General features: G+C 46.4%; 1 protein-coding gene across 3 annotated transcripts in view; it reads right to left on the bottom strand.

Annotated features, from left to right (window-relative positions):
- The window catches only part of LOC125955784 (NAD(+) hydrolase sarm1), a 36477-nt gene extending 23147 nt beyond the window's left edge, over window positions 1-13330 (bottom strand). The window contains exons 1-2 of one of the 3 annotated variants that reach the window (XR_007469109.1): window positions 12766-13330; window positions 11593-11762 (exon numbers count right to left, since the gene is read on the bottom strand). Coding sequence is in view for 2 of the 3 variants with exons in the window: in XM_049686953.1 (XP_049542910.1) it covers window positions 11593-11762; window positions 12766-13279 (684 nt within the window). In the remaining variant the exon portion in view is untranslated. Of the gene's footprint in view, window positions 1-5225; window positions 5345-11592; window positions 11763-12765 lie in introns of those variants that run through there. The other 2 variants (XM_049686953.1, XM_049686962.1) reach the window with 2 other exon arrangements.
- Between the last annotated feature and the right edge of the window lie 971 nt (window positions 13331-14301).

The raw sequence follows: 14301 nt of genomic DNA, 5'->3' as shown, positions 1-14301 counted from the left end.
AATCGATGAGTCAACCAAGCCAGTTTGCCAGTTTCGAACTTTGGGCTTCTCATTTATTGCTGGATAAATAAGATAAAAGGCTCCCCCCGTCGGGGGCGGGGTCCCACGGAGGTGTGGGTAGATGATTCAATGGGCACCAAATGCCACGCTGTACCATGCTTTGCGTATGTGGAAGCAACAGTGGAATGCACGGCGGAAATGATCGTAAAAATGGAGGATGTAAAACACTTGTTTAAACTACTTGGAACCAAATCATCGTGGCCGGGGAGAGGGCGCCTGTGATAAGGAGGTGGGTGCTCCGGTGAACATAACACCATATTTGGAATGTGAAACAATATCGGGGAGGCAGGAAGCTGAAACATCATCAGCTCAATACCAGCGAACTAGAGTGGCAATTTGTAAATTAAAATTCGATTGAAACTTCTTCAGACCTTCAGGCATCAGAGGGTACGATCCCCCCTCCGCGGGACGACGTCATTGGTTCTGCAGCACGCGTGTGTTATCAGCTGCGCCAGACGCTCAATTATCGACGCAACGCGTTCCATTACGTAGCTGGATCGTTATCAGTGATGTAAGGCATGGTGTACGGTGTGTGCCTTAGCAATGTGTCACCCAGGGCCACAGGAAAGCACCCTTCATGTCTACGCAATCCACGGAAATGAGACACCTGTGGACACCAGCGCATGGGGCGATTCCCAGAAGTCACTGGGACGATGATCATTCCTTGCACGAAATATGCACGGTTCATCGTGCGGAAGTGGAAGTGGAAGTTGATGGGAATCGGGATGTGATTCGCGAGTTGTCTGCGAGGCGAATTACTGTTCTATTTAGTAATAGAATTAATTTCATTTGCTAGCGCCGCGAGGTGTGAGGCAGCATTACGAAACTGAGCAGCTAAATATAATCCTGCTAGGATTAACGCACCACAAAACAATGTGCGAAAACCAACAGTTCTTTACTCATTGGTACCCAGCAAGAAGTTTATTGCCGCTGTCAACATGTGTTTTATTTTGAATAAATTGAGTCATTACGCCAACAATAGTCCGGGTACTTCCCAAAATTATAATTATTTGTCTTTGGCCTCATAATATTCTTCGTTAACACAATCCACGTCGTTTTCTCATCATTAATCGTTTCTTGGGCTAATATACACAAGATACATTTCATGGTGAAGCAAGAACTTATTTAAACAACAAGTTAAGAAATTTTCTATAATCCGAAAGTCACGATACATCCTTAATGTATCTGCAACAGTCCGAAAGTAAATTGTCTCTAAAAAAATAAAATAGTGAAGAGTGCTACTCGTCGAAAGCAAAGTATGATGGATGATTTAAGGGGGGGCTTCAGTATTTTATTTGATTTATTCGCATTTATTTTTTACATTTTTTTATGTATCCTTTCCTTTCAAGAGTATTGTGTAAAATTTTTAGATCAATCGAAGCAAAACTGACATAGATATTGATTTATCTTTTCTATAACACTTATCCTTTCAAGAGTATTGTGTTAAATTTTGAGATCAATCGAAGCAAAACTGACATAGATATTGATTTTAGAAAAACAGAGCTTCATACAATGTTTCAAAGCATCTCGCAATTTTGAATCGCGTTTCCCAATAGAACCGATCGATTTGAAATTTTGAACACCAAATCTGTACACTATTTGCCAGGTAGCCCCGTTGAGTTTTTATAAAAGTTGTTGATACTTTTTTTGACATAATTTTTTAATTATGTAAAGCTCATTGTTTGAGGCAATATCTAAAAAAAGCTTCACTTTTTCATCTTTTGAAATCTGCCAAAAATCTTAAAATGGGAAATTCTTTAAAAACTCGACGGGGCTACCTGGATAAACTTATAATCTATCAAAAGAATATTGATTTGTGTATTTATGATGACCCGCCACGTGGCTACGATGGGGATCGCAAAAAGTACATTTTTACAAACTTGCCTTTCTAGATTGGATGCCATGAACGTAGTTTTTATCAAATTTTCCCCAAAATGTAACCAAATATTCTTGAACAGTTGTAGTTGAATATGACATTATTTGGAAAACATAAAGTTGGATAGTTTCTTCACTAAAAATTGTCAAAAATGAGCCTTGTTTTAACCCGAAATAACCAAAGCCCCCCCTTAAATCTAATAGTTCGGTCAAATCTTTCGTTGTTTTAATAGAAAACGGCGATTCTTTGATGAGCAATCATTTTATTATCTTTCATAAGAGCTTCCAGAGAAATAAACTGATAGTTAGATAATGCTGATGACGCACTAAATCAAAGATAATGAATGACTGTGCCTGGTAGTTCACGGTAGAGCGCAGAAGATACTAATCTGTTTCGCTCGAAATTATTTAATATAGATCGTCGTCGTGTACACTCCGAAGACTCTACCCGATGCAAAGTGTGAGATCGTGGTCATAGACTTAACAGCAACATGGAGCCTTAACCTTCTAATTCGTCCTAACTTCTAGCTTTTCAGCTAGAAATGATATCATCTTTTCATTATTATATTTTCTCTTTCATACGATGACTCAATCGAGAATTATTATCTAACATCAATAGAGCATCAACGGGAAACAATAAAGTAACATTGTCGTTCCAACATTTTTTTCATACTTACTATAACCATATGAAGATGTGTTCATTTTCTTTGTTTAAAAAAAAACGCACACACACACACACAACCGATAGGGCGATTCGATCGCATTGTGTCCGCTAATGTCCAGCAAGCTCCTGCGCTGGAGCCGCGTGACTAAAAGCTGCGTTGGGACCGATGCATAATGCTATGCGTTTCGATTTCTCGGAACCCTCACCCGAACGCGTCCTTCCGCTTAAGACTTCCACGCGGGTCCAAGTGTGGCCCCCGGGACGCGATTACTCAACGGGCGCTCGGTGGAGCTGAGTACGCCCTCTAGGTCACCCTGACCAACTGGAGAGGATGACACGCGAAACCGTCGTGCGTTCTGGAGCGAAGGAAGGTTGACCGATACAGCCCGGCGTGTTCCAATTCCGGCAGCTCCGGCTTGCGCTGAGTCACGCGCGGCAGTCGTCACACCGTGGGAGCATCGGACTCGCTTCGTCGAACCAAAACACAACCGACAGAGAGGATTGACCATTGGTTTTTTTTTTGCGAGGGAATGTTTGTGGACAATCGAAACAGTTAACCGAACTTCAAACGGTTCTCGTGTGGTGTGCTAAATGGAGCGATTTATGCTGCGTAAAATGCGTACTTTCGATTTGCGATGTTGATGTCGTGCCAATGACATAATGGAGAAGCGAAAATGAGCAATCGGTCTGGAGTGTTGTTACAGAATAGTAATGTTATGAAAGATTACGTTCAACAACAATATCGCAGGACAGGAGTGTGTTTCCATTTCAGTCACCGGCTCTGGGGTTATCTCAGAGCAACGCAAACTGTAAGCCGCACGCTTTAACGGGTCGCACTTTACAGCCTCGCTTCCGGTGGCAAACTATCGTCGCAAACCTTGTAGCCCACACGCCGCCGCCAGCGACAATTCATTGATAAAAACGTTACCCCGGTTACCGCCTGAGACGGTGGAAGGGGACGCGCATGAATCATGCTCGGGGTCTCGAACGTAGGCCACTCGAGCGAAACCTCCTAAGTTCGCACTCTCGAAAGGGATTTGTGTCGCCGTTTTGTGTGTCTGTTGTCCGGGCTAATAATAGCTGGACAAACGGATCCACTTTCAAGTGTCTGGTCACGACCGGCCATGCCGTAACCCCTTTTTCTATTACACCTGCTGCTGGACTGGCGAGAAATGGAAAGGTCTGTTGCTACCGTGAGCAGTCCAACCAGCCTACCATGTTTAGCGGTAGCGGGTCAGATCAATTAATTTATCATGCTTAAGCGAATTTTCGGTCACTTTGGTTTCGTTCGCTTTCAAACAGGTTTAAGGTTGGTTGACGAAAGTTTGCCTATCGTTGGGGATTGCGTTGCTATTGTAGTGTGCGTTCAACAATCGTGTTAGTGAAGAGAACCGCTCTGCGACTTATTGGCTTATCGTAGTATGGCACATGGTGGAGAATATTTAAATGTCTCCTCTCACCATTTAAGGTAACTCCAACACGGTTTCTCGGTGACATCTCAATCGAAGGCGAAACGGTCTCGGAACATGTCGTGCTTTGTTAACAGCTTTCCTTTTTATGCTGCTGCTGCTGCTTCGGCTGTTGGATTGTAATAAATTATGAAATTTGCATTTTCAAGTGTCTGCATAACAAATCATATCGCCACATTCAACCCACGATAGTGAGAGATACGTAGCGAAGCAAGAAGATAGAATTAGATTCAAGAAACAGAAACCTGACAAGGATCGGGCTGCCACCAAAACTTGCAATGGTTAGTGCTCACGTTTAAATGGAAAACCCCAGATATTGCGGGGCTTCTGCCGTGCCCTCTGCCTGTACCATTCCTCGTGGTTCTGTTGCGATCTTCTACCACCAGCATACCGATGACAGAGACCGAACCTGCAGCTAAATGTTTAACTTAATTGAATCAACTTCGGAGCTCGGGGTTTTCCCCCGCGTCTGTTCAACCTGGGGCCAAATAAATTGAAGCATTATTAGCTGGTGTACCAAGGGGGTGACACAATGGTCACGTTCCGCGGCCCCCTCGTCCTATACCCTCTCCGCACTCATAGGAGAGATGGTTCGTTTTGCATACTAAATCCATCTCTTAGTCACTCGCCACACATGGGTTCGCAAGTACGAGACTATTGTCGGCCGGCTGTCTGAGCGCAGCAGGGTAATTCCCGGCGCCGGCGTGCCAAAGTTTCCCATATCCTGGGCAAAGACCGATTGTAACGATTCCGGAACGTGCGCACAAGATACTGATCACCTGTTTACCGATAAAGGTGAGATCGGACCGTTTCGTCTGACGGTCGGAGAGGAACCAAGTCATACACGTTCGATATCAATGGAATTGCTCAACAACACAGGTCGATAGCCGCGTTGTGCCAAACTGTATTACACCCCCTCTCTTACCTCTCTTTATCATCATTCAAAAACAATGGTGGCTCGTGGAATGTTTTTTGATTGATGAGAAAAGGTTGACAAACATAAGGGACCACATTTCGCAATGTTGATCAAGATAGGAAACGGAGCGCATGGGTGGGAGGTGGTATGATACTCCGCGGAAGCACCCAATTGTTCATCTTACGAAAGCTATATACCGCAGAAGTCACTGTGCAGCGGTAAAGACGAATCTATTACATACCTTTCTGGGCAGCGACATCTTCGGTCCATCGAGAAACGCTCCGTCGGAGGCGCGCCTCAGCTTAAACCGTGCCGCCATCGCGGATCCCTCCATACTTTAAAGCGCGATCGCGGGCGCGCGCACCCGCACACACCGGTGTGGTATGAGTGATCGTAATCGTGATCGTGGCACCACGATCACTCTGTATACTAGGCACCCGCTCTCTCTCTCTCTCTCTTTCTCTATAGGTAGCTACAAAACCTGAGACACACACGCACACCTTCGGGAGGCACTCGCGTTTCCGCGCACTCCGCGGGCAACGTGCGCACCGCCACGATCGAGTGATCGCGACCAGCAGCACCCGCGTATTTCAAGGTTACCAAGGTGCTGCTTGAACACCGGACCTTGAGCACACCACAGTGGCTGCTACACACGCCGCCTTGTTTGCGCGCTCTTTCTCTCTTTCTCGCGCGCTGTCGTTGTTGGCCACTTTTTAACCCTTCTGGTAGGACGCAGCACGCGCGGCTGAGAAGCGTCGGTTGCGATCCTAGTATACCCGAGAGAGAGAGAGCTACTCGTCTGCTTTACTTCACGCACCCAAACACTAAAAACACAGACACTCACACGCACCAGGTTGTGTAATGATTGAACCGTTTGACAACAAATCGGTGTTGTCAGGGTGGACGACAGAAGCACCACTGCAACTGGAACCGAGAACACTCTGGATAAATCCAAACCACCGCAGCTTCTGTACGGTTTGCGATCCAAGTAATGATTGATCGACAATGGTGCCCGGTTTTGGAATACCTTCCTCTGCGTTTTGTGCTTATCTGGTGCAGGGAAGTGGCCACCGCCAATACAGAACCATTCACAGAACGACGAATCGATCAATTGAACACGCGCTAATCGAACGAGATAAAAACAGATCGCGATTTGCTTTCGCTTGGCGGCCTACTGCGACCACCAAGACGACGACGACGACGACGACGGTGGCGATGGTAGTTGTTCCGTCCGGGACGCTCAAAGCGTGACTGCGGACGACCACAAAACCGACACGACGCAGTAGTAGCAGGCGAAGGCGTAGTCGTCGTCGATCCTGGATTCACGTCTTCGTTGCTGCTGCTGCTGCTGGGCTGTTGTTTGTGTGGAGTTGCGGTGTTTAGTTTGGTTAGTCTGCTGCCGTTTATAGTGGTAGTCCCCGGTGAGAAGAAGATGAAGACCGGGGTTGCCCCCGTGGAGCACGCAATCCCGCATCCCTCCCGGGAGCGCACAGAGTAAACAACAATCACCGCCAAGAGGGGAAAGGGGAAGGATCGTACCAACAAAAAAAAAGTGGTTTACGGGGTGGCAAGTGGCTCGGAGTGGAAGGTGGAAGACCGGAGATCTGGCCGAAGGAGGCCATAAAAACGGGGCAGAAATAAAAATTAAAAAAAAACCCGAACGTCACGACGGCCACTTGGGCGATGGCGTTGCTGCGAACGGAAAAGGAAACATCTCCTTTTGCCACCACGGTCCGTTCGCTCGATCGAGCCATTGGCCAGCGAACGAAAAGAGAGTGTCAGCTGGGAGGGGGGGATCCGTGTCCGTGTTCCTCGCCGATTCGATTATTGTTGCATCCGTTTAAGCAGCGAGCTCGAGGTATAATGGGATCCTCTCTTTCGCGTGTTTTTTTCGCATCCCCGGTGTGGTTTTGGGCAACTTTCACACCCAATCTACGCGACGCTGTAAAAGGACCGTGCAGGATGTGGCCATTCGACTGCGACTTCGCATCGCACACACCCGTCGAGCCCATCATAGATGGAAGTGTTGAAAAAATGATTTAATTTGTGGACTGCGAAGCGCCGACGAGGCACTGTCGACGAGCAACAACCGACGGATGAGACCGCAAATGGTTTGGGTTCGTTTTTGGGAGGTGATTAACTCCGTGACTTTTTTGGGGCGGGCTGTCAGACGTTGCACGGAACAACGGCGGTATCTTATCTACGCGGTTGGCCTTATATAGAGGCCAGCTAATTGTCCAATCGTAAGTGGACACCGATGGATTGCTACCGTGGGAGTTAAAGGAGACTCTGTTGAGCGATTGACTGGAATGCACATAAGAATCTGGGTTTGTCATAAACAATTGCTTCCAATAGAGCATAGTTTCTAAACCGAGATCTAAATCGGTCAATCAATTGTTTCATTTTTATGATTTGAAGGAATAGTTTCTTTGAAAAAATACCATTACTTATACAATATAAATTATTTGATTTTTTATAGTAAATAAAAGGTATAGAGGTAGTGAATATCCTGCGACTGGCGCCGCGTAAGTGACACTTCATTTAATTCATGCAATTAAAAAGGGTCGTTGGACATGTTTGTGCATTGAAAACATCATGATATTGATTTTGAAAAACATTATATACCGCCAGCGACGACATCCTGATAGTGAATACCGTTGGGTTCAAATCTGAAGGCAATGTTATTCTTCCTGAACAACAAGTGCTTTACAAACATAACCAAGGATTTTTTTTAAGGACCAAGGCTTTATAGACATAACCAAGGTACGCATCATTTTCTTCCGGAAAGAACGAGATTTTTCCAGTTCTGGGTTACAATCGAAAGGTTGAACTACTCTTAAAGTGTGTACAGATCATTCCCCCGTTGATTTCACCTGAACAAAGATAGTGCCAGCGTCTTTGTGACGATTAAAAGCACTTTAGATGAAACGTGTAACAAAAATCAGTTTCGTCTGCTGCTTCCTCATATGAAATTTTGTTCGTTCATGGTTCAAGGTTCAAGGTTTTGCTTAGTTTCACTCATGAAAACTACTATAACTGAATAACTGTTATGTAAGAAAACTGTAGCTATTGCTGCAACCAAGTTTGAGAATCTTGTTCGAGAACAACTACCGCAACTCTCTCGCTTTTGCTTCAGCAATATCAACATGAGCAAGGTCGTAACTCGTGCGATATATTGTGAACTAAAGAACGAACTTAGAAAACGTGATGTTTTGGTTTTCAACTGCATTTCGACCAACACAGGCGCCCAACATCCTCTAGCCATACCATAAAATCAGTCAACTAAAAAGGATGGGGAAGTAAACTTTCTGGAGCAACGCAGTTTCCACTGAAATCTCTTTGATCCCACTTATTGTTAGCAACACTTTACGTTTCCCTAATGGCTAGTGGTAATATTTTCTTGTTTGGTTTTGGACACAAATATCGATAACTTAATATGCAATAGTGTTTATATCCCTTCAATTATTTATTGTAACTCAAAATCATTCAAACAAATCTTTCTGACACCATTCGATTCTGCGTTTCCGTTGCAGTAAGAGGTACAAATATTGTATCCATCAGCTCACGTGTTCATCTAGTTGGCTTAAAATATTCAAACTCGAGAACGAACCTCGCATCACTCGCAAGATGTTGTACTCGCACTCATACTTGCATCTGTTTGAATATATTCCTCTCCATTCACCCACCTTCGCCAGTCCCTTTACCTCGTGAAGCTTGCATTCGATCCCCCGCAGTGCGCTACGGTTGCGTAGGCGGCTGTGGCTGTGACTTTGGCCAATTACTACCAACCGACAACCACCTCAGGAGTGTGTGGCTGAGCTGCAGAGCAACCTCATTCTGCCAGACGCATTTGAAGCATGGCGCCGGTACCACGACACTCGACACATTACGCTTCACATGCTGCGGGGCGAGCGACGGGGTGCGAGCTTGTCCTCAATCCAGGCCACCAAGCAGCACAAACAAAAAGACTGTCTATGCGCCCTTTTGCCAGCGTTGCATCGCACTGCATCGCCCACCATCCAGCCAGCCAGCCAGCCAGCCATCCGGTTCGGTATTTCCTTTCCGTGGTGCGTGCGTTGATCGGTTTGTGGGCAAAAAACCAACGATGATCGCGCCTCGCGTCGTCGCAATTGAGCAATTACGTACTCGCAGGTTCGCAGGCAGCGATGTTTATGATGTTGCAGCTCCCATTACAGGCCATATTTTGGATGAGCAAAAGTGCAAATAACTTACTTAAATAACAACCATAAAAATGAATAAAACTCAAACGACTGTTCTTATAGCCATCAGGCACTTTTTGGCCCTGTTGGAGTCCGTTGGAGTCCGTCCCATCAATCACTCCTACTTCAAGCCCATTCAAGCCATTGTATTGACATCCAGTTTCCCAACCAGCCCCCCCAAACCAGCCCCCCGCCAATGGCTTACGGACGACAGAGTAGCAATAATCGCTTCGCGACCAGCAGCAACAAAAGCGACGACACTAAAAATAGTCCCACGTCGATCACGTTGCGCTTGTCGCTGCTGCTGTTGCTGCTGGGATGCAGCAAACAGAAGTGGACACGAGAAGCGCGAAAAGCGGAGTAGCGAGTCGCGAGGAGTACTCGCTGAACGGAAATGAAGTGCATACTCTCACGCGGTAACATGCAGCTCGTGATCGGTGGATTGTGTTGTATGGCGTGGCGAAGATCGGGGTAGTGAATTATGAAGTCCAGTGCGCCCGGAGCGACGGCATCATGTGCATAAACCGATGTTTTATGATGCCGCTTGATTGTTCGGTTTTTTATCACTCTCGACGGAGCGGCAATCGGCAATGCTGCTGGCCGATCTCTGGCCGGTGGTGCATAGTGAAGGGTGCTTCTTCTTCTGCTGCTGCTGTTGCTTTTGCTTGCGAGACAGGCAGACAGACAGGTGGCCATGGCACATGGCACAAACGCTCCTCATTACAAAGGCAATGTGCGTCGTGCAGCTCGTTAACGATTTACGATCTGGTGATTTATGTGGCACCTTCACTCCGAATTGCAATCGAAAGTGTTGCTGCTGCGAGTGCGAGATGCCATCGAAACAATCGATTATTGCATGTTCGACAGCAGGAAAACGTTGAGCGAAGGATTTTTAATGCCGCAAAAATGTAGTAGCCGGCATTTCACTTTTATTTCGACCATTTTTTGCCATGTACCTCATGTGAAATGCATGAAAATTCCAAGCAAAAAATGGCACATGTTGTGATGATGTGCATTTAAAATTATTATTACAAGAACGATGAAGAATGTAATGAATTCTTGTTGTAATGTTTTTAACTAACATTAGAAGCTTACCAGCTCGAGATCATCTATCAACTGCAGAGTTGATAGCTGGTTATCTTCTAATTTTCAACAGTTCCCTTTTGATATTCTGTTCAACACCAACAGAATATCGAGAGGCAACAAAGATCGTCAAATATCATTGACAATCGGTATCTTAGAAGCACACGTTTCCCGATTGCTGCTACTGACAATCATCGGACGAAATTACACTGATTAAAACCTTGGTTTTACTTTATAATAGCTACCAATCCAAAACACTTCTACAAACTTCTGAAATAACACACTACCATAACGCCACTCGAAATGAAACGTTGCGAGTACTTACAATCAACAAAGTACCATAAATTTACCTAATATTAGTATGATTACGTTGTTATCCTGCTCAAGGATTTGCAACCCCGAGCGATCATTATAGAAAAAAAAAAAACAAACACAACTAGCACTAAAGCAACTCCACTCAACAGCCAGCGGGCTGCCAATTACATTTTATTTGGCCATTTCCCTGAAGGCCAAGCTAGTGTGCTCGCTGGGCCCTTCGCTACTTTATTAGTATCATTTGCCGGTATTAAGCAAACATTCATCGCCAACGCCATCGCCGCACAAACAGCCACTACCAGTTATCAGAGGAGAGATATAGAGAGAAGGTGCGTTCGCGAGCAAATGATATGGAATTTTCTAACGAAATTAGTCTTAATTCCAGTAGTAGTGCAGTAGTGCGTGCACGGACAGCCGGCACGAACGGACAGCCCGCAGACTGCCCGCAAACAATTATCCTGCGACCGTGACCGCGTGTCCGCGTGATTGATCGTGAGACAAACTGACGCCCGGCCCGTCGGTCGGTCGGTCGAGGAGGTTCGTCCCTCGGAGGCCAGGGCGTATTTGTGTGTCGCCCGACTCCCGGTGGCCTCACGGTGCGTGCGGTGCCGGGGGAATCGAACGGAAGGAATCATTTCAAGATCGTCCGCAAATCGCAACGCCATCGACGACGTGTGGACGGACGCAGATCGATGGAGAAGGTTGTCCAACCACCCTCCCGCCGATTGCCAATCGGCCGATGGTCACACCGTACCATTATTTGCCCATTAGTCCACCCCCTCTGGTGGGGGGTAATTGAGAAATTATGTAAATGGTAATTAAATTCAAATTAATGTCAACATTCTGGCACGTCGCCTCGCGTCGCGTCGCGAGACTGGACCGACTGCGAGTTGTTGATGGAGTTGCGGATGCTGCCGCTGTAGCGATGCTGTTGACTGCTGGGTGGGTCTGGGTTCCGAAATGTTCTAAATCAATAGAAGCTACACCTACCTCGGAGGGGAAGGGTGATATGCTGCCGGCGTGATGGTACAGTGCGGGGCTAAGGCGCATCATGCGCGAGATGGAGGATGCGTTGCTTCCGTTGCTACAGTTGCTACCCTGGCTGGCCGGCGTCCCCGGGCTGGTAACTTCCATCAGTTGCGCCATGATGGGCGAGTGATCTGCGGAGAGGAAGCATTTGTTTAGCAGCAAACTAACTGAAGGTAACGGCATTGCATTAGGATGTAGAAGGATCAACGAAGTATTATACAAAAGAGCGATCTTTTATATAAAATAACGATCTCTGGCGCAAATGTTCGATATGATTTCTTGGACAAAAGCTGTTTTCAGTTTGTAAATGTAAAACTTGTTGATCATTCATTTGATTTTTTAAGGAGCGCAAGATCCTGTATATTGATTACCTATCAAATTGTGTTTAACCTATTTGTGTAAGCGATCGAGGTATCTCTTTGAATTAAATACCACAATCACTCAACATTAAACGCTAAAGCACATTATAAGAAATAGTATACCAAACTGAAATGGCTTGGAATGAACAATCGTTTGAAAAATCTCAGCAATTAGGCATAAAATCAGAGCCATTACTAATGTAACAGTGTCAAATATACCTTCGATTTAGGACAACTTTTCTTCCATAACGATAATTATTGAATGTTTAATGGTGATGTGTTTTTGTATACGGATCATGCTCCTTTTCGTCCATTTTGGAAACGAAACATGATCCTTAATTAAAACAAACCATGATTTAAATTAGAAGTCGCAGTTGATGAAGTAGAAGATGTCAATACAAGATAATATAAGATTCTAATTGAAGTTGATCATTCAATTTGTTAATTTATTTTGATCAATTGAATATTGATCTTTCTTGAAAGCTTCAATCCATTGCCAATGAATATTTGTTAATTTTAGAACGAAATTCAGCATTCCTCTCATCTATTCCTTTTTGTGTTTAATATTCTCTTCTCTATTCGCCGCCTTTTGATTGGCATAAAACGTTATAGAATGGTACTTTATAACTATTCACCTTGAATACATTCCTTCGGTGGATTTTCAAAGCGCTTAACGAGAAGCAATACAATGAAAGTGGTCCACCAAGTGGGAGGGCGCGCACATAAAAGCGGATCAATCAGAAGCAATTAAACCACCACGCGAACACTAACTTACCGGGACTGGTGAGCTGCATCATCGGCGATTCCATCGGTTCAAAATCCGGAAACGTCCCGGGGTGATGCTGATGGCCAGGATTAAGATGATGGTGATGATGGTGATGGTGAACAAGCGGATGATGCGGATGAAGATGGAAATCGTTCAACAGTGGACTGTTGGTGGCGTTGCCAAACATTGGCGGTTGTCCACAACCGCCGCCGCCGCCGCCAACCGGAGCCGTCACCGCCTGCTGTGACTGGCGTGTTGCCAGTTCCGGTGAGGTTAGTCCACTGAACGAGGCCCGGGGCGACGGTATGGAGAGCTTCAGGGTGGTCGCGGCCTGTCGCTTACTGCCGGTTGCTGGTAACTCGGAGTTGCGGCGTCCCGATGCCGGGTTTGGTGGGTTCGGAGGGTGTAGTAGCCCGGTATCCTCCGGGCCGGGCGTACCCGGGTCAACCGGGGTATCTGGCTGAACGCCAGCAGCAGAAGCAAGCGTGGGCATCCGCAGGTTCGCAAATGGACTGGACGCCATAATTTCACTTTCATTCACCGTACACGCTTCAAGTTCAGGGCAAGTTCATACACACACACACACACACACACACACAGCACAGCGCAGGGGGGTCAGTTCACGGAGGAGGCGAATATCTCTCATTCGAAGGTTCGTTCGTTTATTCCAAATTTTCGGATTGCGGTTTCAACCGGTAAACATCAGGACCAACCTTTCAGCAAGCGCTGGGCACCATTTTTGGGTTCGAGTGGCAGCCAGAGGGGGTGCGGGTGCGGATGCGTGCTGAATTTGAAGAAAATAAACAAAAGGCCAAAGTGTTTACAAGACTCGCCCCCTCGCCTGGTCGCCGGTCAAGAACGCGATCTCACGCGGCGTTTATGCGGCCCCGCATTCTCGCTCCAATCTCCTCACGAAATCGAACTCGAGGATTGTGATTTTTGGCGAATCCCTTAAGCAGCAGCATCGGTAGCACGCTTTTCCGCCCATTCTGCGCCCATGTCCGGATCATTAATAAAGCGAGCACCGGAGCGATCACCGGGAGAGTGCCGAAAGGTTGTCAATTTCTAATTATACCTTTCGCGCAGACAACCGGATGACGTCTGCGGCTGCGACCAGCAGCAGCCCGTTAATGTGTTTCATCAAAATTTACACGAAAGTTGACCCAACCGTTGGTCCGTTGGTCACAATCTTTCCCTAACTGCTTGTCAAAACAGACGGCGGGCGAGGGCATAAAAGAGGTGCGACGGTGCGCGCGCCCACCGCGCAGTCGGAATTTTTGGGGGGCAGTTTAGTGTTTGATCGAGCTTAACCTTAACCTCCACGAACGACGGATTGACAGGCGAGCATCCGAAACGGTCGGGCGGTCCTCCTGCAGATTTGGTTCCCAGAACGCGCCGGCATTTATTTTATTTTTTTGCGCGCCGTGATCTCCTCGCCTGAGATCCATTTTTTTTTCTCTCTGATGCCAGACATCACTATCACGTCGCAGCGCATTGTTTATGGCCGCTCGACGACGACGACGATCAACATATTCTAATCCCCGT

Source organism: Anopheles darlingi, chromosome 3 (assembly GCF_943734745.1).
Source record: "Anopheles darlingi chromosome 3, idAnoDarlMG_H_01, whole genome shotgun sequence".
Lineage (NCBI taxonomy): Eukaryota > Metazoa > Arthropoda > Insecta > Diptera > Culicidae > Anopheles > Anopheles darlingi.
This window is presented reverse-complemented; position numbering and strand designations above follow the sequence as displayed.